At 47.8% G+C, this 26644-nt stretch overlaps 2 protein-coding genes across 2 annotated transcripts in view; one reads left to right on the top strand and one right to left on the bottom strand.

Annotated features, from left to right (window-relative positions):
* Positions 1 to 216: 216 nt before the first annotated feature.
* SHE (Src homology 2 domain containing E) lies at positions 217 to 25384 on the bottom strand. Its single transcript, XM_054986829.1, has 6 exons — positions 24291 to 25384; positions 21865 to 21991; positions 9413 to 9676; positions 6535 to 6712; positions 4130 to 4249; positions 217 to 654 (listed from the first exon to the last, which is right to left on the bottom strand). Exons 1-6 carry the CDS (start codon positions 24771 to 24773, stop codon positions 462 to 464), a joined length of 1365 nt encoding a protein of 454 aa, XP_054842804.1. The 5' UTR covers positions 24774 to 25384; the 3' UTR covers positions 217 to 461.
* TDRD10 (tudor domain containing 10) overlaps positions 24772 to 26644 on the top strand; it is a 50262-nt gene continuing 48389 nt past the window's right edge. Inside the window, exon 1 of the mRNA XM_054973294.1 lies at positions 24772 to 24794. Within this exon, the coding sequence (XP_054829269.1) occupies positions 24772 to 24794 (23 nt within the window). The remainder of the gene's footprint in view (positions 24795 to 26644) is intronic.

Below are 26644 nucleotides of genomic sequence, written 5' to 3'. Positions count from 1 at the left end.
AGGATGGAGAGATCTAATGGTACCCCCATAATTTTCCTTCGCTGGTTTCTCTGCCCTTGAAACCCATTATTGCATAACTTAATAAGCATCTCCAATGACCAAGCTTTACCCTGCCCTGTTTCACCCTGCCCCCTTCCATGTGCGTAACAGATTGGTCACAGGCAGTGTGACAAAAAGTGGCTTTTGTAGAAAATGATGTGCGCAGAATGGGCAGTAGACAGGGCCCCCTCCCATTTTAATCACCGTCAGAACAAGATTAACTAGAAGAGAAATGCACAAAACAGCAAGGTGGCAGCGATTCCCAGCTCTCGAGCAAGGAAGGGAAGAGGGCGGTGACAAGTTTGTATTTTGGGCGACGTGAGGAGGAAGACGGCCATGATCCGTGGTTGTTCTGTGGGTGGAACGTGAGCATCAAGGTACATCTGCCCTGCCATTTCTCCAACCAGTTCTAATGCGCAGGGCTAGTGGTTCTTGCCGGGGATTGGAACTGGGTGCCGCAAGGTCATGTGCTCAGCGCCTTTGAAAGGCAGTTTCTCGGTGGAATAGTAGCACACCACCTCGGGGACGCTGTCGAAAAGGCCGCCCGTCTGGTTGAGGGTATACTTGTGATCTTTCGTCTGGGCGACAATGATGTGAACGCAGCCCTGGCTTGTCCTGGGGAAGAGGAAAAGAACAAAGGTGAAGTATGCCGAGCCAGGGTCCTGGTTTGTCTAGCTTGGTGTTCTCCGGCTGGAAGGCGGTTGGGTGGGTGGAATCCGATGCTATGCAAAACCACGCTCGACTTTTAATTATGGTTAGCTTGCCAAACCAGGATTTGGCTTCCGGATGACCACTCAAATCCTCGTTTACCCTGGTTCCATCACCTTTGCCACACAGAGACTCGACGGTTAGCTCAGCCTGCTCCCTGGAGAGGTAGCGCCAGGGAATGAGCCAGAATTGCATTCTTTCTTTGTAGGTATTTCAGCAAAGAAAGTCCAGAGGCATCGTCCTGGAGAATTCCCTGGTCTGGACACGATTCTAAGACCTCTGGTACAGTCACTCTTTGGCTGGGTCTAAGATTGGGGGGGGGGGGCGTGTTTTTATTTTGAGGGCAGAGATATACAAACCCCAGTTCTGAATTCCAACTGCTTAGAATCACAGAGTTGGAAGGGATCTCCAGGGCTATCTAGTCCAACCCCCTGCACAAGGCAGGAAATCAAGAACTACTCCTCCAGGGACCTTTACTCCATGCCCAGAAGATGGCAAAATACCATCAAGATCCCTAGCCAAACTGGCCTGGGGAAAATTGCTTCCTGACCCCAAAGTGGCGATTGGCATTACCCTGGGCATGTAAGAAGGGGCCACGAGAACTAAGCACTGATGTAACCCTTCCTGCCCGCCCTCTCATGATCTGCCCAGGTTCACAGAATCAGCATGGCTGTCCAGTGGTCACCTAGCCTCTGCTTAAAAACCGCCAAAGGAGAGCCCACCACCTCCCGAGGAAGCCTGTTCCACTGAGGGACTGTGCTGTCTGGAAGTTCTTCCTATGTATTGTCGAAGGCTTTCACGGCCGGAGAACGAAGGCTGTTGTGGGTTTTCAGGGCTGTATTGCCGTGGTCTTGGCATTGTAGTTCCTGACGTTTCGCCAGCAGCTGTGGCTGGCACACTGAGAGATCTCTGTCTTTTGGTGCTACACCTCTGAAGATGCCAGCCACAGCTGCTGGTGAAACGTCAGGAACTACAATGCCAAGACCACGGCAATACAGCCCGGAAAACCCACAACAACCATAATTCTTCCTATGTTTAGCCGAAACCTCTTTTGATTTAATTTCAACACGTTGGTTTTGGTCTGACCTTCTGGGGCAATGAAAAACAACTCCATGCCATTCTTTATATGGCAGCCCTTCAAGTACTTGAAGATGGTTATCATATCACCTCTCAATCGTCTCCTCTCCAGGCTAAACATACCCAACTCCTTCAATCTTTCCTCATAGGACTTGGTCTCCAGACCCCTCACCATCTTCGTTGCCCTCCTCTGGACTCGTTCCAACTTATCTACATTCTTCTTAAGTTGCGGTGCCCAAAACTGAACACACTACTCTAGGTGAGGCCTAACCAGAGCAGAGTAGAGCGATACCATCACTTTGCCTGATCGGGACACTATACTTCTGTTGATACATCCCCAAATCACATTTACCTTTTTAAGCGACCACATCACACTGCTGACTCGTGTCCGGTGTCCCGTCCACTAAGACCCCTAGATCCTTTTTGCACTTACTACTGCCAAGACAAGTCTCCCTCTGTGCCTCTTATCTGAACGAGGACCTGTCAAAAACCAGCCAAGTGTGGCGTCATCCCGCCTTCCAGAAACCTGGCTGCAGGCTACCTACCAGCCAGCCCTTCCCCTGTACCAACTCAATGCCTCTCTTATATTTTTTTTAAAAATCCCTTCCTTTCTCTGCTCTGATTGTTTCAACGGCAGGGGCTCAGCATCCTGAGGAAGGAAGTGTGGGCCGCACCCCAGCCAGTGATCCTCCACTGGTGAGCCAGAGCTGGGTAGCAGGAATAGAAAGGCCAAAGGGTGTGGGAATGGGAGGGGGGGGGGGGAGAGGAGAATCTCCCTTTCTGACCACTCTTGTAGGTTTAGAGAAGAGAGCAGCCCCACTGAAAAGCTGCCGGGGGGGGGGGAGGGGGGCAGTACTGAACAGTGCCAGGGCTCAACCCTGCACGAGAGCCGTCCCACCCTGCTCAGGAAAGAAGCCCAGAATTCTAAGTGTACACGGATACAGCACCCTTGGTTGAGGGAGACAAAGCAAAAGCACCATGTACATGCTCAGAGGCACCTTCACTGCAAGGACCAAATGTGGCATAATGTCTCTGTGGGGCATGGTGCTAGTTTCACAGTGTCCACAAGAGGTTTAGATGCCACTAGGAGAGAATAGCACTCTGCACATGCTCAAGGGTGCTCTGTTTCTCCCTCTGCCAACCTGTTTCATAATTGATTACTGTCCTGCTTCTTGAGCTGCCCTCATCCCCAACTCCATTTTCTCTCCCCACTTCCTGCTTGTCTCACTTAAAAACCCTGACCGCAGGTCCCGTGCCATGTGCTGGCGTTTTGCTTACACTGCCTGGGGTTCAACTGGCACCACAAAAACAAACAAACAAAAAAACCCCTGCATGCTGGTACTAATTGAATTGAGGAATCAAATGTGTTTGCAAAAGATCTGCTCCTGGGTCCCCCAACATTTTCTTTAAAGAAATGCAACCATGAGGCGCAGGGGAGAGGGGCCTGCCAATCTGGCTGAGCACCACTTTCCAGACCCAAATCACCTCTCCCTAGCCCCGCCTTCCTGACCTGAACATCCCATCCTCTAGCCCCGCCTTCCTGACCCAAATCGCCTCTCCCTAGCCCCGCCTTCCTGACCCAAATCGCCTCTCCCTAGCCCCGCCTTCCTGACCTGAACATCCCATCCTCTAGCCCCGCCTTCCTGACCCAAATCACCTCTCCCTAGACCTGCCTTCCTGACCTGAACATCCCATCCTCTAGCCCCGCCTTCCTGACCCAAATCACCTCTCCCTAGACCTGCCTTCCTGACCTGAACATCCCATCCTCTAGCCCCGCCTTCCTGACCCAAATCGCCTCTCCCTAGACCTGCCTTCCTGACCTGCCCATCCCCTAGCCCTGCCTTCCTGACCCAAATCACCTCTCCCTAGCCCCGCCTTCCTGACTTGAACAGCCCACCCCTAGCCCCGCCTTCCTGACCCAAATCACCTCTCCCTAGCCCCGTCTTCCTGACCTGAACATCCCATCCTCTAGCCCCGCCTTCCTGACCCAAATTGCCTCTCCCTAGACCTGCCTTCCTGACCTGAACATCCCATCCTCTAGCCCCGCCTTCCTGACCCAAATCGCCTCTCCCTAGCCCCGCCTTCCTGACCTGCCCATCCCCTAGCCCCGCCTTCCTGACCTGAATAACCCATCCCCTAGCCCCGCCTTCCTCACCCCAATCTCCTCTTCCCTAGCCTCGCCTTCCTGTCCCATATCGCCCCTTCCCTAACACCCTGTGCAGTCTTGCTCTCCGTCATGCCCGATCGAACCGAAGCCCTTCTCGAACGTCCCCCAGCCTTCCCCACCCCCCTTACCAACACTCACTTCAGCGCAATGGAGTATTTGCTGGTGCCCGTCTCGCTGGTCCGCACCAAGTATCCTGCTTCCTTGCATGGCTGTAACCGGCTCTCAGCTTCCGCTCGTGTGATAGCACCGTGAAACCAACTGTGTGGGAAGGACAGAGCAAGCGTCTGAAGGAGGCTTTTAACGGGGAACTGCCCATCCCATCCTAGAACCATATTCTGAGGGAAGACACAGTCCTTTTACGCATTAGCCACTATTCAGAAGGCAAGAACAGCTTCCTTGGAGTAAAACCCATTCATCCAAGTGACCTGGCCCTGAACATTAGCTATCACGGCTAATAACTAGGAGATCCTGTCTTCTGAAATTTAAGGGCAGTTCTACACATGACATCTGAGAGGTCACTACGTTGAACTCTTAGGATTCACTTTTATTTATTCAGAGGGGAGGGTTCAGATTGCAGCCATGGGGGGCTTAAGCCTCCCCCACCCCGTCCTGTTTTCTCAATATGAAGCGACCCCCGAGGAATGCAGCGTCCAACCAAATGCCCCCGGGGGAACTCTAAAGGAGAGTCTAACGGAATCAACTCGGGCTTGAGATTTGCCACCAACATCTGGTTATCATCAGAGGTATTGTGCCTTTGAATATGGAGGTTCTATTTTTAGTTCGCACGCCTGAGAACTGTCGATAGACGCATTCGCCCTAAATCTGTCTAATCCCTTTATTATTTTTTTTCTCTTTCGAAAGCTACTTATCAGAGTGGCCATAGCAACATCCCATGGCAATTAATTCCATCGTTTCATTTAAGAGCTTCCCTTTGTGCGTCCTTGAACTTCCTGCCGGTGGGTTCATTCACCGAATGGCCCTGCGTTCCAGCCCTTGGAAAGAGAGCAATTCATTCTTAACGGTCTCTCTTTGCAGGCCGCATTCATAACTTTATAAACATTTTATGTCCACTTCTCTGGGACTTTTGAGTCTAGAAAAAAGACGGCTGACGGGATCGGATAGAAGTTTATAAAACTGTGCACGGGGAGGACAGAGAGGATAGAGAGAACTTTTTTTCCCTCTCCCATTTTTAATGGACAAGTTGATGGACAATAGGTACGGGACAGACAAAAGGAAATAGTTCTTTATTCAACGAGAAAGTCAACTGTGGAATTCCCTGCCAATGGTAGTAGTAATCTCCATAAGCATAGATAGCTTTAAAAGGGGGGCTACAAAGATTCATGGAGGATCAGGTCCAGCAGTAGCTACTAGCTACGGTAAGTAACCACAGCTCTACTTATGTTATGTACTCAATGTTTCATTCAAAGCAAAAGGGAAAAAGATCAACTATAGTCTACCTGGAAGATGGTACGATCCCCCCTCCTCAAATATATCTAGTTAATACTGAGCTGTATTTCTTCAGACAGCAGAAAGGGATCCACATAAAGGAGCCATGTGCACACACATAGAAACCTCATTTTTACGTACGTGCCAAGGAGAAAGATAAACTACACCCCTTCTCCCTGCTAAGCTAGTTTTCTAGGTGCAGGGACCTTTGGGGCTGCTCAGCTTTTAATCACGTGCGCCTCCAGCTATAGTCTGATGGTGCAAAGTGGGAGGAGCTACAAATGGATCCTCCTACCATTAAAAAAAATGGAAATACCAGCTGAGCGGGGAGCTCCATTTTGGATCAGGGCTGGCAGAGCGGTGGAGAAGATTTAACTCTCCTTCCTCCTGCCGTATCACTGATACTCAAAGAAGGGAACGGAGTTCTTCTGTTTTACAAGGCTCATTCGTGCATGTGTCTGATCTCAAAAATTCGTTTCAGAAAAGACCCAAAAGGCTTTAGGGATCCTATCGCCCCCCCCCAAAGTGTAAAATTAAATATATAGTAAAAATATTGTAAATTTTGTAATGCCAATTGGGGGGGGGGGTTTGCATCCATTTTGCAAAGCACAGCAGGGAAAAGCCCCTCCCACGTTAGCCTGCTTTGCTTTTTGCTAGTTTTCGATTTGCAAGGTTTTTAGAGAGCCAGCTGGTGTAGTGGTTAGTGCAAGACTAATCCTTGCCAAGGCTCTGTCTTTGTAAACTTGTATTCATTTACCCCGTGACATTGTTCATGGAAATGTCCTTGACACTGTATGGAAATGCCTGCCCTTGTCCTTGCCACTGATCGTACTGATCTCACACTCTGTAATCCGCCTTGAGTCTCACTGAGAAAGGTGGAATATAAATAAATAAATAACGAGGTTCACTTGCACATCCCTAGATACTTAGTAACATGTAGAGGCTCCTGCCACGAAAACCCCACCAGGGGTTGCTATAAGTCAGCTATGACTTGAGGGCACTCTCCACCAGCAGGTAGAAAACCAGCAGCTGTTCGTGTCTCTTTGCCAAGATCTGCAGTTCCTGCTCTCCGCCCCGGACAAAAGAAAGTGACTCACGGCTGTTTCTCCAGGGCTAGGGCAGGATCCACAAGCTCTGTGTCAGGGCCAAGCTCTGCGGCCACCGTGGGCTTCACCATCTTGGAGGGCCAGCTCCTCTGGCGGTGATGCTGTTGGCGCGGTGGGGCTTGTGCCTCTTCTTTGGACGCGGCGGGTCGTTCCGAGTTCTCAAACTGGACTGGAAGACAGAAGGAGACGGCATCAAGAGCAGGGTAACTCCTGTACCTCCAAGGGGCTCTGGAGTTGAAGGTTGGCCACAGTTTCTAAAAAGGGCTAGTTAAATTTGTAGGGGAAGGGAGGTTTTAGCCGTGGTTAGCCATGACAGATAAATGGAACCTCCACGTCTAAGGGCAGTATACCCCAAAACACAAGGGGCTGGAAACAAACAGTGTGTGTGTGGGGGGGGGGGGAAAGAGCCTTCGCACCTTGCACACAGGCTTCCTTGAAACACTGCTGGAACAAGGATGCTGGACCTTTGGATCTAGTGTGTAGGAACTTGCTGCTTCTCTGCTGATTTGAGACTCCGTTTGGCTGGGGCTGCACTGGGAGTCATCAAATATGCCAGCTGTACCCCACGGACGCATGTAAAAGAAGTATCTGCCCTCCACCAAAAGTTCATTAGAAGGGAGCAAAACCAGAGCATTGACTCATGCCGAGTTGCAACTGGCATCCTCCTTGGAGGGCAAGGCACTCTGTCCTGCCTCTGCAGCACAAATAATGGCAGAGATGGGGCGGAATCACCCACAACCCTAGAGGAAGGTGACTGGAAGAGAGCCAAACCAGAATAGTGAATCATAAAGACTAGCAACAAAGCCCGTTGTGGGGGAAAAATACAACGGTCTCTAGAAAACGGATTTGGCTACGCTCCGCAGTGTGCTGAATCGAGCCGCTGCAGAGACCAGGAGTGCTGTTGGGGGGGAGCGCAATGGGCCCTGGAGCGCTCCGGTGTTCCACAGCTGCCCGATCTGGCCCTGATTCAGGCTGGCTCGGGTGGCTGCGGGCCAGGGAGTGTGGAGCAAGAAGGGCAGTGGAGCACTCCTGCGCTCCACATCCACCCAATCCGGCCCCAATCTAGGCAGCTGTGGGCCGGGAGTGCTGCTGGGGGGGGGGGGGCGGAAAGGTGGTGGAGTGCTCCGTAGCTGCCCAATCTAGTCCTAATTCAGGGTGGATTGGGCGGCTGCGGGCCTGGGAGTGCTGGGGGGTGGTCCTGGAGTGGCCTACTGCAGCGCGCAGGAGCACACCACACCATCAGGGAGTGTGCCGTGAGGCAGTCCCCCACCTTTCCCCGTCGGCCAGGTAAGCAGGGGTGGGGGTGGAAGGTGGGAGAGGGGCAACCCTATCTGAGGTGGCCCAGAGGCCCAGTGTGGCCCTCACAAGGCCCTGCAGTGGCTACTCCACTGCACTGGTCCAGCGGCCTGCTGGGTCCTCCTCGGCAAGCCGTGTTGCCGAGGACTCACCTTTTATCTCTGCAGAGGGTCATGCAAGTGCGCCTGCGTGGGGATAAAAAACGTCGCCAGTATGGCTCGCCTTTTATATAGGATGTGGTAGGAAGCCTCTGTCCTGCTCGAATACCTTAAGTCCCCCAGAGCCCCAATTTATTTAAATATTTATTCATCATGGGGCAGGGATTGCAACTTGGAGTCTAGAATGTCAAATAATTTGGAACTTCGTTTGTTGTGGATTTTCCGGGCTGTATAGCCGTGGTCTTGGCATTGTAGTTCCTGACGTTTCGCCAGCAGCTGTGGCTGGCGTCTTCAGAGGTGCAGCACCAAAAGACAGAGATCTCTCAGTGTCACAGTGCAGAAAAGATGTTGGCAGGTAATTTATATCTACTCAGGAAGGTGGGTTTGGGCTGAGTCATCCTGTAAGAGTTTCCCAGGGTGTGGAATGCTAATGGCGGGAGGCTTCACTGTATCCTGAGGAGGATCTTTTGCATATGGATTGGTGCTTGATTTGGAACTTGTTTTGTATTTCCCCCACTCCTGCCAGGGAAGTGTCACGGCAAGGAGGAAGGAACAGATGAGCAAGGAGAGCTGTCCAACCGAGATTTTCTTATTTGCATGGTGTGATTCCCTTTGAGTCTCAGTAAGAAAGGTGGATTATAAATAACATAAATAAATAAGAAAATAAACTACTTGCACACTGAAATGAGCATGGAAGATATCAGATTCTAAGCCAAACCGAGGATGCATAGAAGGTTGCTTTGGCTTGGTTAATGGAGTTATATGCTAGGAAGAGCTGCTATACTGTCCCTCTGTCCCAGCCGGAAGTAACAGCAGACTATGCAGACCCTGTGGTTGTGTGAACCCATGGAGTGTGGGCTGCCCTCAACACAAAGGAGAACCATTCCTTGTATCATTCCAAAGTGGACAAATTCCAGTATGGGTGAAGTTGCAGGTCAACATTCAACAGGTGATGCTTTCTCCATCCCTGTTCATCCATTCTTGGAAATATTTTGGCCACCTACTGCTATTAAAGAGAAAGGAGCCCTACGAGGAAAAGATGCTGGCCAGCTTAGCCATGGGCTACAGCTTAGCCACGTCTTTGGGTGTCTAGAGCGGTACAGCACACACCAGCACCAGGGACGGCACCTGTTGTTTCTCCCGATCGCTTCCCCTATTGAATTCCTGCCTGTCACATAGTTAAAGGCACAGGAGCCCTACAAGAAAAAAGGTGGGGGGGGATGCTTGTTTCCTTATTCAACCCAGCTCTGCAAATAATTTCAAGAAAGTTCCTAGCACTCAAGTTTCTCTTCACCTGTCCTATTTATAAGAACAAACTAGCAAAACCTCCATAGTTGCCTGGAGGTGATTCTCAACTCGCCACAGGTGACCAAACAATTCAATATTTGTAATTCCGACACTCCCACCGACTATACCTGAAAGAGCTTTCACAATCTGGTCCTTCTTCCACTCCCAAGGCTGCTCGTACTCAGCTGGTGGCCGTTCATCGTTTTCTGGCAGCCGGGCTTCCGGCTTGGGGCCAGCTGCCTCCGCGGGCTCATAGGGGGTGTCGTATAGCTGTGGGGCTTTGGCCGCTTGGCGCTTGATGTTAGGATCTCCCTTGGGCCCCGGTTCTGTTGGCTCATCTAGGAGTAGGATGGCTTTGACCAGAGGATCCTTGGAGCCCCGCCTCCGGATTTCTGGAAGAGAAACAAAAAGGATGGTAAGAACATTGCACATTTGTGAGAGAGACAGTGTGGTGTAGTGGTTAGGGTGCTGGACTAGGATCCCAGAAAGCCAGGTTCGAATCTCCACTCTGCCATGGGAATCTTGTCTGGTGACTATGGGCCAGTCTCAGCCTAACCTACTTCACAGGATTGTTGTGAGAACAGAACAAAGGAGAACAACGAAAGCCACATTGGTCCCCATCGGGGGGAAAGGCAAGGTATAAATGAAATCAATCAATCAATCAATCAATCAATATCCATGTTAATGGTTTCGTTAGGAGAACAGACTGGCAGTGAAATCCTAAGCAGAGTGACTCCTGTCTAAGCCCACTAATTCCAATGGGTTCAGACTGGAGTCACTCTGCTTAGCATTTCACTGTGAGAGTGAGGAGACAAGGTTCAAACCCCCATTCTGTTATCAAAGTCAATGGGCATTTTAAAAACAGGAATAGTAAAAAATAGTATACATCTACGGATAAATACACAATACCCCTTTATTTACAAAACATGGGGGGCGGGGGGGGGGGGGAGACCAAATGTGTTTGGACAAAAAAATGGCAAAGAATGCTTAATAAACAAAGGGCAGGTCTGCTAAGCTCCAAGTGTAGGTTTGGCAAGAAATGTTGGTGGAGCCAGGACTGGATATCATGTACAGAAGCTTTATAGTTCTCCTCCTGCCATTGAGGCAATTTATTTTACAATATACAGCTTCCAAAATGAGGTTTTAATCTTTGGTGCAGACCAGCCATGGCTCTTGTTTATTATGCATTTTTTGTAATACTTTTATCTTTGTATATTGCATATTTATCTTTGTATACTGAAGACAACGGTCGAAATGCATTTTCCTTTTCCCCCTGTGTTTTGTAAAGAAAGGGTTATTGTGCATTTATCTGTAGATGTTTACTATTTTTACTATTTCTGCTTCTGAAATGTATATTAGTCTTCTATGGAGGAAAATTCTATTAGTTCAGGAATAGATTTTAAGGTTTTTACATTGTAGTTTTGGAGGTTTTTTTAGTCGTACAGGTATTGTTTTGTTGCAATTCTTTATCTTTTTGCTTTTATTTCTGTTGCAGTTGTTTCTCTTTTTTGCTTGTTCAAGCTCGATGGCCCAATTGCTGTCTTTCAGCCTAACCTACCTCGCAGGGTTGTCGCAAAGACAAAAGGAGGAGGGAAGAACCTTGTAAGCTGCCCTGAGCTTTCAGGAGGAGGGCAGGAATTTTTAAGAAACGAAATAATAAATTTTTAAAAAACAGCAACACAAACGGCAAAGTTTAAATGTTATGAACAACCAGGATTGAATTATTTAACTAGCTGGTTAGCATGATCATCTGAACACAGACTATTCCACTAACAACGGTTAGTTAGGTTCCATCCAGCCGGGATTTGCAACCAGAGTCTGAAGTTGGTTTATTAAACACAGTTGTCTTCGCTATGATTTCAAGTGCTGTATGAACACAGATGCCCCGATCTGGATAGCCCAGGTGAGCCTGATCTTCTCAGATCTCAGAAGCTAAGCAGGGTCAGCCTTGGTTAGTAATTGGATGGGAGACCTCCAACGAAGACCAGGATTGCAGAGGCAGGCAATGGCAAACCACCTGTTAGTCTCTTGCCATGAAAACCCCACCAGGGGTCGCCATAAGTCAGCTATGGCTTGATGGCACTCTCCACCACATGAACACAGATATCCCGAATATCCATGCTGGGAAATATTTCTAACCATTCCTGTTCTTCCACCCCTCACACACTCCCCAGAGGCTCCAGGTAAAATAACGAACTGATTGTTTCTTGAGAAAAACCTGGATCTGCAAGCTGAATTCTGGATTCACAAACAAACCATAATCCAAATAAACGGCTTTCATGTTATGTCTGAACCAGGGCATTTAAAAAAAAAAATCTGTCCTTTGGAATGGGGGAGTTTTATAGGCTGCCGAGGAAAACAAAAGTCCGCATCTCAGAGACAAAAGGCCTCCTTGCCAGAGATGTCCTTAATTCACGCAGAGAAGGCATATAGAGCAGGGCCCAATCCACACAAAGTGAATTTTGCACAGGGAAAAATTTTTTAAAAGATAAAGCTACAAGATTATAAACTGAGAACTTCAGGCTGCTGAATTCTGCCCCCAAACTAAACCCTGCACAGGGCAGTGGCAGGAACATGGATTATTTGCAGGGCACGGCTTGTGTCGCCAAGCCCTCTCTCTATCCAGGCAGGCTACGGGCACAGATCAGAAACAGGGCACTAGCGGATGGCACAGGAAACTTTTCCATACTGTGCCGAGTCCCACAATTAATGCCACCTCCACCAACAATGCTCCACTTCAGTTCCAGCTTCCAGCACTGCCATTTCCTGTTATTCTGTCCAGCTGTGACAGCTCCGGGCGGGGACGCCAGAGGCCCACAAGCTCACGACAAATGTCCGCTTGGTTGCTAGGTGGCCCGGTTGGGTGTGGGGTTTTTTTGTTTGTGCGAGTGTGCACGTTTGAAGCTGGTGCGAGGAAGGCATCGCACACTCTTCCGCGATGATTAAAAATCTTCCTTTGAGAGATGCCCCGTCGCAATTTGCAGCGTGACCTAGATTGCAGCAGCAAGCGTTCCCGGATGATTTGGACGGCTGAAATGAGCAACTATCTTAATGGCCGTTTAAGTAGCGAAACTCACAGCAGTGAGCAAAAGCAAGTAAATAAATAGAACAGAAAATCAAAACACTTATCAAGCACAAATGCCTGAAGAGGGACAGTGGTCTACGGCAGAACCCCCGTTCAATGCCAGCTAAGATCATCGATCACACGTCTCAGACAGAATCAGAGTATCAAAGAGAAAATTATAATGAAGCCTAACTAAGCATAACAATCAACGAACTAGCTATATGAGTACAAGTAATTTAATTTGGCTATCACAAAACAATCCTTTTTAAATCCTATGTCATATACCACATATAGACTGCATATTCTTAGTAACGATAGCAGAACAGGTTTTTTTTTTAACATCACTCTAGCCACCTCCCGAGAAATCTTTCTTAAAGTGCTTTTGCCAACAGTATAATCAACAGGTAAACGTAAGTATGGCACTAAGATGACAGCTCTTGATAGTAGAATGCCCGGCTATCCTACTATATAAAAGGCAAACTGTGTTCCCAACGACTCACTCCTTATCCCCGAGCGGGCGCAGTACACGGGGATAAGAAGTGAGTCGAGGGCAAAATGGTTTGCCTCCTCAGGGCCTCCAGAGGCCCGGAAATAGAGTGGCCAGGAGATGGGGCTCCCTGCCACCTCCACGGGGCCTTGGGAGGGCCACACACAAGCTAAGCGGTGGCCAAGGGGCCAGAGGAGGAGGGAACCTCCGATCTCTTCCCTGATCCCCTTCTCGACTGATGCCATGGGGGGAGGCACAGGGGGGGGGAAGTGCTGCTCGGGCCTGTTGCTTTTTCACAAATAACGGGCCTTATTGCTAGTTAAGTTATAATAAAGTGCACATGCTGAGTAATAAGTACGTTATAAATATTTTGTTGCAAGATTACATAGTTATTGCACAAATCCATATACATCCAAAATTTCTAGCATGGATGATGAAGGGACTAGGCCATCAATAATTCATTCAAAATGAGTGCATTCATAAATATTCCATACGTAAGTCACCTGGCTGGGTTGGAAAACCCAGAAGTTGGCCCATGGTGTTTTGTAACGAAAACCAAAGGTGAAGCTGTCATTTATTCTTTATGACGGGTCGTCGAGATCACGGGTACCGTTTCAAGTTTTTCTTTCTCAAAGAATCACAGATAATAACAGATCCAGAGGAGTTAGCCGTGTTAGTCTGTAGTAGCAAAATCAAAAAGAGTCCAGTAGCACCTTTAAGACTAACCAATTTTATTGTAGCATAAGCTTTCGAGAATCACAGTTCTCTTTGTCAGATGCATCTGACGAAGACAACTGTGATTCTCGAAAGCTTATGCTACAATAAAATTGGTTAGTCTTAAAGGTGCTACTGGACTCTTTTTGATTTTACAGATAATAACAACACTAACTTGTTCACTGCTCTGGGTGAGGCACTAATCTGTCTAGAAGAGTGGCATATAAGCGGAGTTTACTACTACTACTACTACTACTACTACTACTACTACTACTACTACTATTACTACTACGAACCAGTAAAATGGTAAAGAATCCAGTAGCACCTTTAGGATTAACCAACTTTATTGTAGCATAAGCTACAATCTGATTAAGAGAGCTGTGGTTCTCAAAAGCTTACGCTACAATAAAGTTGGTTAGTCTTAAGGGTGCTACTGGACTCTTTACTGTTTTGTGACTACAGACTAACATGGCTAACTCCTCTGGGTGTATTAGCCAGTAGAGAGCCAGTTTGGTATAGTAGTTAAGAGCAGCAGGACTCTAATCTGGACAACCGGGTTTGATTCCCCGTTCCTCCATCTGAAGCCAGCTGGGTGACCTTGGGTCAGTCACAGCTCCCTCAGAGCTCTCTCAGCTCCATCCACCTCACAGGGTGATTGTCGTGAGGATAATAATACTTCATAAATCACTCTGAGTGGGTGTTAAGTTGCCCTGAAGAACGGTATATAAATCAAATGTTGTTGTTGTTACAACAGTAACAACAACTACTACTACTACTACTACTACTACTACTACTACTACTACTACTACGATGACGATGTTCTGGAAAAATAGTAACTTCTTCATTCATTCAAGTTCAAGGCTGTGCTTGCTGTTATACTGAGTCAGGCCAGTGCTCTACCAAAGTCCATATTGCCTGCTCTTACTGGCAGCCACATCACCAGATCCTCTGAAACTGGAGGTGAAGTACCTCTGGCATGCCAAGCAGCTGCTCTGCCACTAAGCCACAGCTCCTCCTTGCGGATTCTGGATAGCAGGTACTGTGAAAGACCTTTCTGCGCCAGAGACCCTTCCCACAGGATCACCCCTGATACTGAACTAGATCGTTCAATGGTCTGATTCCGCATAAAGCAATATATTACAGGAGGGGAGCATCGCTCAGTGCTACGGCTTTGCAGCCAGTTTAAAAGATCTTGCATAGCCAGTGTTGGGAAGAGAACCGTCCATCAGAGATGCCAAAGGGCTGCTGCCAATTAGAACAGACAATATGGAGGAAGATCAGCACACGGCTGTTTTGTATGCCCTGATTAATATGTATCAAGCATTCTTTTTTTAAAAAATATGTTTTATTTTATTTTATCAAAGTTAAAAAACAGGGATACAAGAAGAAAGGGGGAGGGAAAAGTTAATAAGGTCAAAAAGATTTTGCGACTTATCGCTACAAGAGTTCTTAGAATACAGTGCACAAAAACGTAATCTTTTTCAATATTTATCCACATAGCAATAAAAATTGCAACTGTTAAGTCCCATTACTATATACTACACATACGTAGCACCTCCCACCTCCTTCTCCATACTTAGTAATAAAAAATTAATAATCAAAAAGGAAAAACTCCCCATTCCATTATTCCTACACTATTTCATCTTATCTCTTTAGGTAACTGATTAATATAGCAATCCTCTCTACTTATCCCTAGCTTTATCAATGTTTCCATATCTACAAACTATTTTAGCAATTATATATTTGATTATATATTCATACATTTCCCCCCGTTAGACTGTAACCTCTTATAAGTCAGTATGTGATCTTATTCCAATTTATAAAATGATCAGTATGTGATCTTATTCCAGTTTATAAAACTGCAACATCTTTTTTATTCTATTCTTTATAAGCAAAGTAATTCCCCCATTTCTCTTCAAATTCACTTGTTGGTCTTCTATTTATATAACTCGTCAATTTTGTATATATCTAAGCATTCTGATTACCGTTAAATCCATTTATTACGATACAACCATGCACAATACAGTCAATGAAATTATTTAGTGGCTGGATATCCTTCCTTTCTGCTCTCCGGAGTGGAAAATTTACTGAAACTGACTTTGTTCCTCCATAAAATATTTCAAAAGCGGAGCTTCCCTGTATGTCTGATATTGACAATCAACTCAACATCACTGAAACGGCGTGATCTTGATCATCATTTAAAAGATAAGCTGAGTATGTTTTGACCACAGACTTTCGTGGCAAGCAGTTTGGGAAAAGACAGTTTTAAGAACTGCAGAGTTAATTGCTCCTAAGGTGGTTTTAAGCTTTGTAACAATAAGAATAGCAGCTCCCTAAAAATCAGCAACAGAAAAACCTAAAAGAGCACACAAGCACATGGAAAAGAAGAGGAAACACACACATACACAAAAAATATAAACCGTTAATTAAAACCAGTCAACTAAAAACCTGGCCAAAAATATGAATCGGCCTAAAGCTGGGCAAGCCCAGTGCTGGACGGACAATGACAAGGATGGAGCTCCAGAGTCAAGGGGCCACTCCCAAAAAGGCTGTGGTTCTCTGAAGGCGGGGAAGGCAGAAGAAAATCTTAACCTGTGCTTGCTCTAGAACGGGCATCAGCCTACCCTGCAGGCTTGTTTGAAGGATGAAGGCAAAACAGTGCATGAGGCTGGAATACAAAAGGCCAACTATTCCTCCAGAGGGGCTCCTTTCTCCAACTGTGGCTGTAAATAAAGGGCAATTTCCCCCAACTCTTTGGAGGAAACAGGGATAATTATGGCGCAAGTCAGAAAGGTGTCTAATACAGAGACATGCCCACTTAGGTACCACAAGAACCTTCCTTATGAAACAAGTACTATAGTCTAAGGGGAAAAATACTTGGCTGTATAGTATGTCCTATACATTATCTCGGTAACTCTCACAACATCCCTGTAAGGTAGGCACTATTATTAATAATTTTACAACTGTACAGGCCCACACAAAATCCCTCTTGAAGGTGATAAGAACAGCATAAAGGCAATGGATGTTCTCTGATCAATTCCATCTACCTAAAGCATCCAGTGATATACTGCCTCTGCACATGGAGGTTCTATTTACATATCATGGCTGACAAGTTACTGACAGACAACTCTTCTTCAGTCCTTCTGTCATCTCTTTTATAAAAGCCGATTAACCCAGACCTAGACAGCCCAGGCAAGCCCGATCTTCTGGTCAAAAAGCAGGATATAAAATCTAAGCGACAATTGGATTTATATTTTCTTTCCACAACAGGAAGTTGGATGAGGTGATGATTCCTAAATAGCTCTGGCTTTTACCCCTCACCTCGCTTCCATCAACATCAGTAATCTAGAAGCCAATAAAGGTACTGGATTTACTTCCAACTAGCAATATCTGCTCCCTTATTCTAGAACACCTGTCCACTAAGGAAGGGTTGGTACAACTTTTTGTCAGAAAGAATTGCTCCGTGAGTTCTCCAGAGCCCAAATAAACAAGAGACTTGGCAGCGCCTCGAAGACGAACACGTTCATTTCGGGAGCTTTTTCACTGACAGTGGCCCTTTCTGGCGGGTGTTTATTGATATCTATGGCCCAGATAAAGTTTGCATTGAATAATAACAACATTCGATTCATACACCACCCTTCAGGACAACTTAACGCCCATTCAGAGCAGTTTACAAATTGTGTTGTTATTATCCCCACGACAACCACCCTGTGAGGTGGGTGGGGCTGAGAGAGCTCTGAGAGAGCTGTGACTGACCCAAGGTCGCCCAGCTGGCTTCAAGTGGAGGAGTGGGGAATCAAACCTGGCTCTCCAGATTAGAGTCCTGCCGCTCTTAACTGCTGTACCAAACTGGTTTGAACAAATGTTTGTGGACAAACGTTACCAGGTTTCAGCCACCCCCGGGTGCTCCTGAGAAAGCCCCTCTGACAGCTGGGGTAACTCAGCGGTTAGGCCTGGATTAAAACTCAGGAGGCTGAGATATAAATCCCCGCTGAACAAGATGCTCACTGACGAGAGCTGCTGTAGCACAGTAGTTAAGTAGTTTGGCTGTGAATCAGCACTCTACTGGTTCGAATCCCACTACTGCCATGAGCTCAGTAGGTGGCCTTGGGTCAGCCACTTCTCTCAGTCCCAGCTCCCCGGCTGTATTGTGGGGATAACAATAACACTAACTTGCCCACTGCTGTGGGTGGGGCACTAATCTGTCTAGAAGAGTGGTATATAAGCGCAGGTGTTATTGTTGTTATTGTTATTACTTTGGGTGATCTTGGACCACGTTGATGGAGTGGCTCCCCTACTTCACATGGTGGCTGTAAGGACAGAAGAGGAGTTTTACTTTAGCCACCCCAAGCTCCTAGGAGTGTGGGCTGGATAAAAAAGCTAGAGAGAGAGAAAGACAAGACAGACAGACTGCCAGGACGGGATTCTTGGTCAGAGGCAGGGACCCCACGGGGCACACAGCTGGAAATTCCTCCGACCATCTCTAGCAACTGTCTCAACCATGTTCCACCAACATTGTAACATTTCATCGCGTGAAACACTAAAACACTAAAAACCAGCGACTGTTTTTCATTTTTTTTTAAAAAAAAGTAGATTTGATTTGTAAGCTGCTTTGGGTGTTAAGCCAGCTAAAAAGTGGGGTATAAAGACACCGACGTTTGTTTTTACATCATTTTATTTATGTCATTTATAGTCCGCCTTTCTCACTGAGACTCAAGGCGGATTACACAATGTGAGATCAGTACAGTCAGTATCAAGAATATTTCCATAAACCATGCCACAGGACAAATAAATACAAGTTTACAAAGATATAGCATTAGCAAAAATCCAATACAGAGCTGAAGAAATACTGGATCAGAACATAATCAGTTCTAGGACGGACATTAGACCACATGAAGCACAAGTCGCTTATAGCAGCACATATTTAAGACAATGGATAGTACGTAAGGCAACATCGTGGTGAAGTCTACGGCCCTTAACCCACCCTGAGCAGAAATTGGAGAGGCAGAGGATGAATTTTTTAAAACAAGCGAATGGCTCCCTTTTATTATTTAAGATCGCAGCTCTCCATCCCACCCCCACTTCCCCGCAAGGTCAGGACCTACTGACCTGCTGCCAAATGGGTTCTTCGAAACCAGCTGTTCTTCTCCTCATTCCACAATAAACCAGCCCCAGCCTTATCTTTCCCAGCAGAGAGGCAGGAAATGGGAGGCGAGTTTCCTGACCCCCCCCCGGTGTCATTTTTCCCCATTGATGCCCTGCCTGCCCCCGCTGTGCCAAAATTTTGCGTTGGCCCTCAATGTCTGTGAGATTAAAAGCGGTAGTCTTGTTTCAACTACACTTGCGATGCAATCCCATGCATGTTTACCGTGAAAGAAGTCTCATGTTATTTATCCAGAGGAGTTAGCCGTGTTAAGTCTGTAGTAGCAAAATCAAAAAGAGTCCAGTAGCACCTTTAAGACTAACCAATTTTATTGTAGCATAAGCTTTCGAGAATCAAGAGAACTTGATTCTCGAAAGCTTATGCTACAATAAAATTGGTTAGTCTTAAAGGTGCTACTGGACTCTTTTTGATCATGTTATTTAGTGGACCTTACTCGCAAGAAATTGTTCTCAGAATTGCGGTGTGTGATCTTACGATGATCTGAAGTTACTGTACCCAAGCAGACATCTCTTCAAAACAGCAGTGTTCTAGTCCTTACTGTAATTTACTATCTCTATTTTATAGTTATCTTCAGTATTGTTGTACTGTTATTGTTGAAATGAATAAAATAAAATAAAAATAAAAAACAGCAGTGTTCCGTCACACCTCCTGCAATAGGTATGCCAATTTTGGGTTCGGAAATTCCTGGAGATTTGGGGGTGGAGCCTGAAAAGTGACCTCAGCAGGGTCTAACACCATAGACTCCACCCCCCCAAAAACAGCCATTTTCTCCAGGGAATCTGATCTCTGTTGTCTGGAGAACAGTCCAGACCCCTCCTGGAGACCCGCTACCCTCCCCACAAAGCAAACAACTTAGCCACGGAGCCCTCCCCAAAAGCTTCTTCTTTCCAGCTGTTCGTTTATATTTTTAAAATTTCTATCCTGAAGATGCTCATTCTGTAGAAGATCATTAACTAATGACCCCCTTTTTAAAAAAGCTCGAGTGGCCCAGCAGGGAAAAGTTTGGTGTGGCGGTTAAGAGCGGCAGGACTCTAATCTGGAGAGCCAGGTTTGATTCCCCATTCCTCCACTTGAAGCCAGCTGGGTGACCTTGGGTCAGTCACAGCTCTCTCAGAGCTCTCTCAGAGCAGAACCACAAGTGACAAAAGGCACAGATTGGACACTTGTCTGCTTCCCTCAAGTTTTGATGGGAAATGTAGGCATCCTGGTCTCGCAGCTTCGCTCTCTGACTGCTGCCCAATGGCCTTTTCAACTGTCACTTGTCCAACATTCCGCCAAGCTGCCTACATTTCCCATCAAAACTTGAGGGAAGCTGGCAAGTGTCCAATCTGTGCCTTTTGTCACTTGTGGTTCTGCTCTCAGCCTGACCCACCTCACAGGGTGATTGTCGTGGAGAGAACAACATACTTTGCAAACCGCTCTGAGTGGACGTTAAGTTGTCCTGAAGGGCGGTATATAAATCGAATATTATTATGTTATTATTAAAGCTCTCGGGTGGCCCAGCAGAGAAAATACCAGTCGTGAAGGGCTCATAAAACTTTGAAAAATGTGCACCAGATAGCGCGATCATGTGCTTTGAATGCGCTCAAGAGTACAGCAATGCGAGCTTGTGAAACAGTTTCAAAGAACACCATCTTTTGTTGGTGTGCATTTCGCTGCTGGGGTATTGCTTTAACAGGGAGCGAAACAGGAAACAGTAAAGATTATTCTTCCGTCGAACAATGAGCGCCAGCTTTTGTTTACTAAATGCCAAGCTCTCTCTCCCACTTCCTTTGCTATCTCGAGAAGGCCTACGTGTGGAGTTTTGGGTACTATGCACACTTTCTCCCTTTGACCTTTGCCCGAGGATATACACACAGGCTTGGGAAGTGCCAGGGAAGGATTTGAACTCTATTTTCCCAACCTGATGAAGGCTGGAACAGTGAATGCAGTCCACCTCCCTACAAAAGGTGGGAAAAATCAATGCCTTGTTCGTTTGGAAAATAGTCAAGAGTCCAGGAGCACCTTTAAGACTAACCAACTTTATTGTAGCACAAGGTTCCAAGAGCCACAGCTCTGTCAGTGCATAAGCTTTTGAGAGCCACAGCTCTCTTCGTCAGTGCATCTGATGAAGAGAGCTGTGGCTCTCGAAAGCTTATGCTACAATAAAGTTGGTTAGTCTTAAAGGTGCTACTGGACTCTTTACTATTTTGCTACTACAGACTAACACGGCTAACTCCTCTGGATCAATTGTTCGTTTGGGATAAGCACACCAGTAAACTGAGCAGTGAAATAATGTCAGTAAACTGACTATTGTCTGGCCATGGTCAAATATCAAATATCCCCCAAATCCAAGAAAATCTGTGTGTAGATGGCAGCTTCCCTTTTTAAATCTCACGATGGTATCATTTGTTAGTAAGACACCTGCCCCAAAATCTTGCTGCAAATCCAGGGCAACTCTCTCGGGCAATCCAACAGCGTAGCAACGTTTTTCAACCTTCCCTATGCCACCGCTACAGATACATCCAAGTAGGAATAATTGGCCCGAAAGCTTTCACATTTATAGTAAAAAAATTCATTTGGGTTTTATTCCACGGAATTGTTTTGCTAGTAGCGGCGCCTTCTACTGGCACAGGGAGTCTTCCTCTGTCAAATTAGTCAATCGTCATTGCAAAATGTTTAGGTTGGATGCTACAAACCTGTCCTGTTAATGGTGCCATCCACCAGCACAAAGAAGAATTGCATTAGTGGAACAGATACAAAGCATCGGGGCTTTTTTTCAGCAGGAACGCAGTGGAACGGAGTTCCGGCACCTCTCGCGTCCGGTGCCCCCCCCCCCCGATCTCCAGATAGAGATCCGTTCCCCTGGAGGAAATGGCTGTTTTGTAAGGGGGGCCCATGTGTTTCTCCCTCATTTCCATCTTGAGAGTTCCACCACCTCTTTTCCCAGAAAGAAAGCCCTGCAGAGCATCCACCTGAAATTTCACTGCAATGAGTATCAAATTTGTTGATTAAAATAACTTTCTTTTCCCCCTAAGGATAGTGTTTTAAAATGTCAACTGGCTGAGTAACCAAATCTTTGTTGGCTGTTTTAATGGTCCATCAGTGGCCTCCCAGGTCAGCAATGGCAAAGCTGTCTTTCCCCCAACCCAACAAACGCGTGCGCACCTACCGGTGATCATCTGTTGGGCATCATAAGGTTCCATGTAGCCGTCATTTTCCCCCAGTCTCTCAGCCTCTCGTTGCCCTTTGGTGCGTTTGGCATCATAAGGGTCGGCATAATCTTCCAAGATGATAACCTTGGTTGGGGGCAGGAGGAGGAAAGAAAGGCAATATTTTAAAATCTAGGGAGAACGGGGGGATACGGCTCCTCTGAGGGTCCCAACGAAGCAGCCTCGTTTCCCACATTTTCAATAGTCGAGGCACTCTTAATTTGAGAATTAAAACTGGGGATGGGTCAACCTCGCGTCGGAAAATATTTGCTTTTATAGGGCAAGAGTACCTGCTCCCAAAGTCACCCTTAGGTTCCTGCATGAGGCCCTGAAATGCATGTACCACCTGAATGGAAAGGGAGATGGTCAGGGCACCAAATCATACAGAGTTGTAACAGGCAGAGCTCACCTGAGGATTGGAAATTCCGCTACAGTACTTGCTTGATTTTAAAAAGGTGCTGTGGAATTACCTTCCTGAAGCAGAGGCAGATGAGGAAAGCACAACAAATCACTCAGGGATGCAACAGGCAACCTCCCTCGAAGGCAGTTAATTTTACTAGGAATTAGGAGGGAGAGAATGCAGTGGCATGGCTCTTGACCGGGATGCCATTCCAGGCCCATAGGACACCTATCTTGCGCCAGCTGGCTCCCAGTGGAGTTCCGGATCAGGTTCAAGGTGCTGGTCTTGTCCTTTAAGGCCCTTAGCGGACTGGGTTCAGCATACTTTCAGGACCGCCTCTCACCCTAAATACCCTGGAGGGCACTTCACGCAGAAGGGAAACATCTGAAGATACCAGGCCCCAAGGAGATCCATCTTGCCTTGAACAGGGCCAAGGCCTTCTCGGCCCTGGCCCCAACGTGGCGGAACTCTCGGTTTGAGACAACTTGGGCCCTGCGGGATCTTTTCGCATTCCACCGGGGCTGTAAAACAGAGATGTTTCACCAGGCTTTTGGTGGTCAAGGCGGGCGGGCCTCTTCTCGGCCTCCTACCAAGGGTGGGGGGAGGACCCCCCTCCTGGTTTTTAGCTCATTGACGTATATTAGCCTCCGCAGACCCAGTCATCTTGCAGGACTGTGAAATCTGCTGTCTGTTTAAATTTTGCTGCCAGTTTTAAATTGCTTTTAGCTATATGTTATTTATTGTATATCGTATTGTGTTTTAATCAGGTTGTGATCCATTCTGAGCCTGTGATCTATAAGTAATAATAATAATAATAACAAGAACATTTGATTTATATACCGCCCTTCAGGACAACTTAATGCCCGCTCAGAGTGGTTTATGAAGTATGTCATTATTATCCCCACAACAAAACACCCTGTGAGGTGGGTGGGGCTGAGAGAGCTCCAGAGAGCTGTGACTAGCCCAAGGTCACCCAGAGGGCTTCAAGTGGAGGAGCGGGGAATCAAACCCGGCTCTCCAGATTAGAGAGTCCTGCGCTCTTAACCACTACACCAAACTGAACAGGATGCAATTCAACATAGGTAAGTGCACCGTATTACATCTGGGCCACAAAAACGTGAAGCACAAATACAGGATGGGGGATACATTTCTGGATAGTGTATGCAAAAGAGATCTTGGGGTAGGAGTGGACTGTATACTAAATATGAGAGAGGGCTGAGAGAGCTCCAGAGAACTGTGACTAGCCCAAGGTCACCCAGCTGGCTTCAAGTGGAGGAGTGAGGAATCAAACCCGGCTCTCCAGATTAGAGTCCCACGCTCTTAACCACTACTCCAAACTGGATCTCTGTAAGCAAGAAAGCAAGCAAGCGAATGGTCCAACTGCACACGGTGCAGAAATGTAGCAAAATAGCAACCAGACTCAAGCTAAGGAGCAAGAGAAATCCTGGTACCAAAGTTTTTCTTAAGGATTCTATTGTATTTCCATACATTTGCACCCAAAGCCCCGTAGGCTGCCCCAGCCCCAGACTCAAGGACACCCTCCTCTCCAGCCTTCCTCTGTTCAAACTAATCCCTGCCCCTCACTTTTTCTCTTGTTGCAGCTCCGGGTAATAAGAGACTTACGATGCGGCCTGCAAAAGAGAGGCAGTTAACGGTAGGATCAAGGAGATCAGAAAGGAGCAAATGCTCATGTTCTTTTGTGAGAGATTAACTTCTTTTTTGGATGGGGTACATAGGAATTAGAGGCGAGAGAACTAAAGGGAACGAAAGACACAAGGCAGAGGGTGTCACAGTAAGGTTAATTGGATACCGCCACCAAAGGCAGAGCGGGCGCCAAGTTATGTCAGCAAAGAGCTGTCACCAAGTCATAAAATTCTACAGCTGGGGTGGAGTGGGGGGAGAAGAAGGGAGAGTCCGGCCTACTCCTAAGTGAGGCAAATATACATAGGCGCCCTCAAAAGGACGTGGCCCAAGAGAGGCCCTTACCGTATCCTGTTTGGCCTTCTCTGGTTCAGGTACGGGTGCAGGAGTGGGGCTTGGAGCACGGCCGGGATAGTTTTTCCCATTCTTGTCGTGGGCGTCCACTTTGATGAGTCGACCGATGTAGGTCCCGCAGGTGGCATTGCCCTTGGGTGCCCCCCGTCCCAGCTCTTCTGCGGGTGCCCCGTCCACTCGCGAATTCTTGCGCATCTTTCCTGCGGCGGCTTGCAGAAGGCCTTGGAGGTTGTCTCGCGACAGCCTGCCACCTCCGCCATCTTTCCCCGGTGCAAGCAGCGTCCGGGCAGTGCCCAGTTCGGTGGCAGAGTTTTTGTGGTTCTTCCCGGGCAGCGAAGCCGTGCCCGGTTCGGCCAGAGCCAGGCTCTTGCGGGAGGCGCCGCTTAGTTTGCCCATGTTGGTGCTGCCGGGTTTGGTGCGTTCTGAAACAGTTTTCAGGTTGGAGGGGAATTCTTTAAACCATTTGGCCGCCATGGTGGCAAAGGGCACCAGGCGGTAACAGGATCACAGCCCAAGATCAAGGCACCGTAGGAGGCGGCTTTGGTGCCTTCCCCAAGACTGGCAAAGGCTGGCTTTGGAAGCCAAGATACACGCCAACTTAGAAGAGAGGGAGTACGTCCCACAAGCCACCCACGAAACTCAAAGATGGGCAGAGAAAGAGCGGGCAGAGGCCAGCGACGGGAGTGTAGGAAAGGCATTCCCTGAGCGACGAGGGTCGGAGCTGGCCAGGACCGGGGCCAAACTGGGCACCCCCCTCCTCCCAAGCTTCTTTTCACCAGAAATCTGACCTCTTCAGGCTTCCTTATAAAAGGCCGAAAGGGGAATTTATCAGTGGGGATCGGGGCTAACAAAGCAGGGGCCCGATTTGGAAATCGGCAGAGGGAATGCGGGCAATTTTCCTGAGGCAGTATCCTTGGATGGGGGGGTCACGAGTGCAGCCCTGGCTTTTGGCAGCCCCCCCACCCCAACCGGTGGGTAGACCAGCAGTGCAATCCTAAGCAGGTCTACTCAGTGACTGCACTTCAAGTTTTGGGATCTCTCTAATAAGCGTAGGGTTGGACCTTGGAGAGAGCCCAGAGGTGTCAAGAAAGGTCCTCAATGGGGGGGGGGGAGATCTTTCTAATCTTTCAGACAAACCTACCCAATTGGGGGGGGGGGCTCTAGGGCGTTCCTAGAGGAGGGGGATGCAGAAAAGCCTCCCTAAACTTTCAGAGGAGGAAAAATGTAGGGATGGAGGGAGGTGGGGGTGGGTTTCTGCTCCTTGGGGCAGAACTGGAGCGTGTTTGATCGTAACTCCGGGGGGGGGGCTCTCAATTTACTGCTGGGGAGCAGAAACAATGGGGGGGGGGCTACCAAGTTTCTTACCTACCGGGGTTCTGGCCAGTTTAGGTGGGACGATGGTGGGGAGGGTCCTAACTCTCTTACCCCCGGATGGGGGGCAAACGAGGCTCCTCCATGGCCCTGCGCCGGATCTACGGGGCCTCTCCAAAGTGCCCTCCGCCTTCCTCGCTCCAGCTCCCCTCTCTTTCCAAGGTGCCTCTCCGGCCGCGGGCAGGGAAGGAGAGAGGCCGGCCGGCTCCGCGCCAGCCTCCCCGCCCAGATCCGGAGGGGGCGGCCTGCCCTCCAGCTCCGCGATCGGCGTCGGGGGGGGGGCGCAAACGCGCGGCCCTTGCGCGCAGTTTGCGCGCCGGCAGAACGGAGAGGGCGATCCCAAGCAGGCAGCCTCCGATTGCTGTTTAGGTCTATTCAGTTTGTTTTACTCCCAGGAAAGCGTTATGAGGATTGCACTGTGAGTGGCTTTAACGACGCAATCCTAAACGGAGTTGCTGTAGTCTAAGCCCATTAAAATCAATGGGCGTTGACTGGAGCAACTCTGTTTAGGATTGCATTGTGGGGAAAAGCGTTCACGGATGTTTTAAAATATGCAATTTATTAAAGTATATTAAAGAATAAGCTCTGCAAGTCCATCGATTCTCCCGCCACTGCCCAAGTCTCTACCCACCCTTTCCTATCCGTTCCTTCTCTTTGCTACTCGTAAATAAAGCCAGCGACAGCGGTCGATTCCTCCATTAAATACTCGTGGTTGCATTATGCTTATTTTTTTTTATTGACCGCACCGGAAAGAACCTTTTTGCAAGGGAAAAAAAAACAGCGGAAAATCCTCCTAAATGTCCCTGGGCAAAAGAACCACAAAGACTTCTCTATTTGAATAAACAAACCACAAATTCAGACATAAATCCTGGGCGACGTGGTTAGTTAGCACTGAAGAGCACGGCCGGTTTGTCGCGTTTCCCCTCCATTTCACAAACTGCGCGGACAGGCAGAAATCCAACAGGTGACGCTGC

This window comes from Eublepharis macularius, chromosome 1, assembly GCF_028583425.1.
Source record: "Eublepharis macularius isolate TG4126 chromosome 1, MPM_Emac_v1.0, whole genome shotgun sequence".
NCBI lineage: Eukaryota > Metazoa > Chordata > Lepidosauria > Squamata > Eublepharidae > Eublepharis > Eublepharis macularius.
This window is presented reverse-complemented; position numbering and strand designations above follow the sequence as displayed.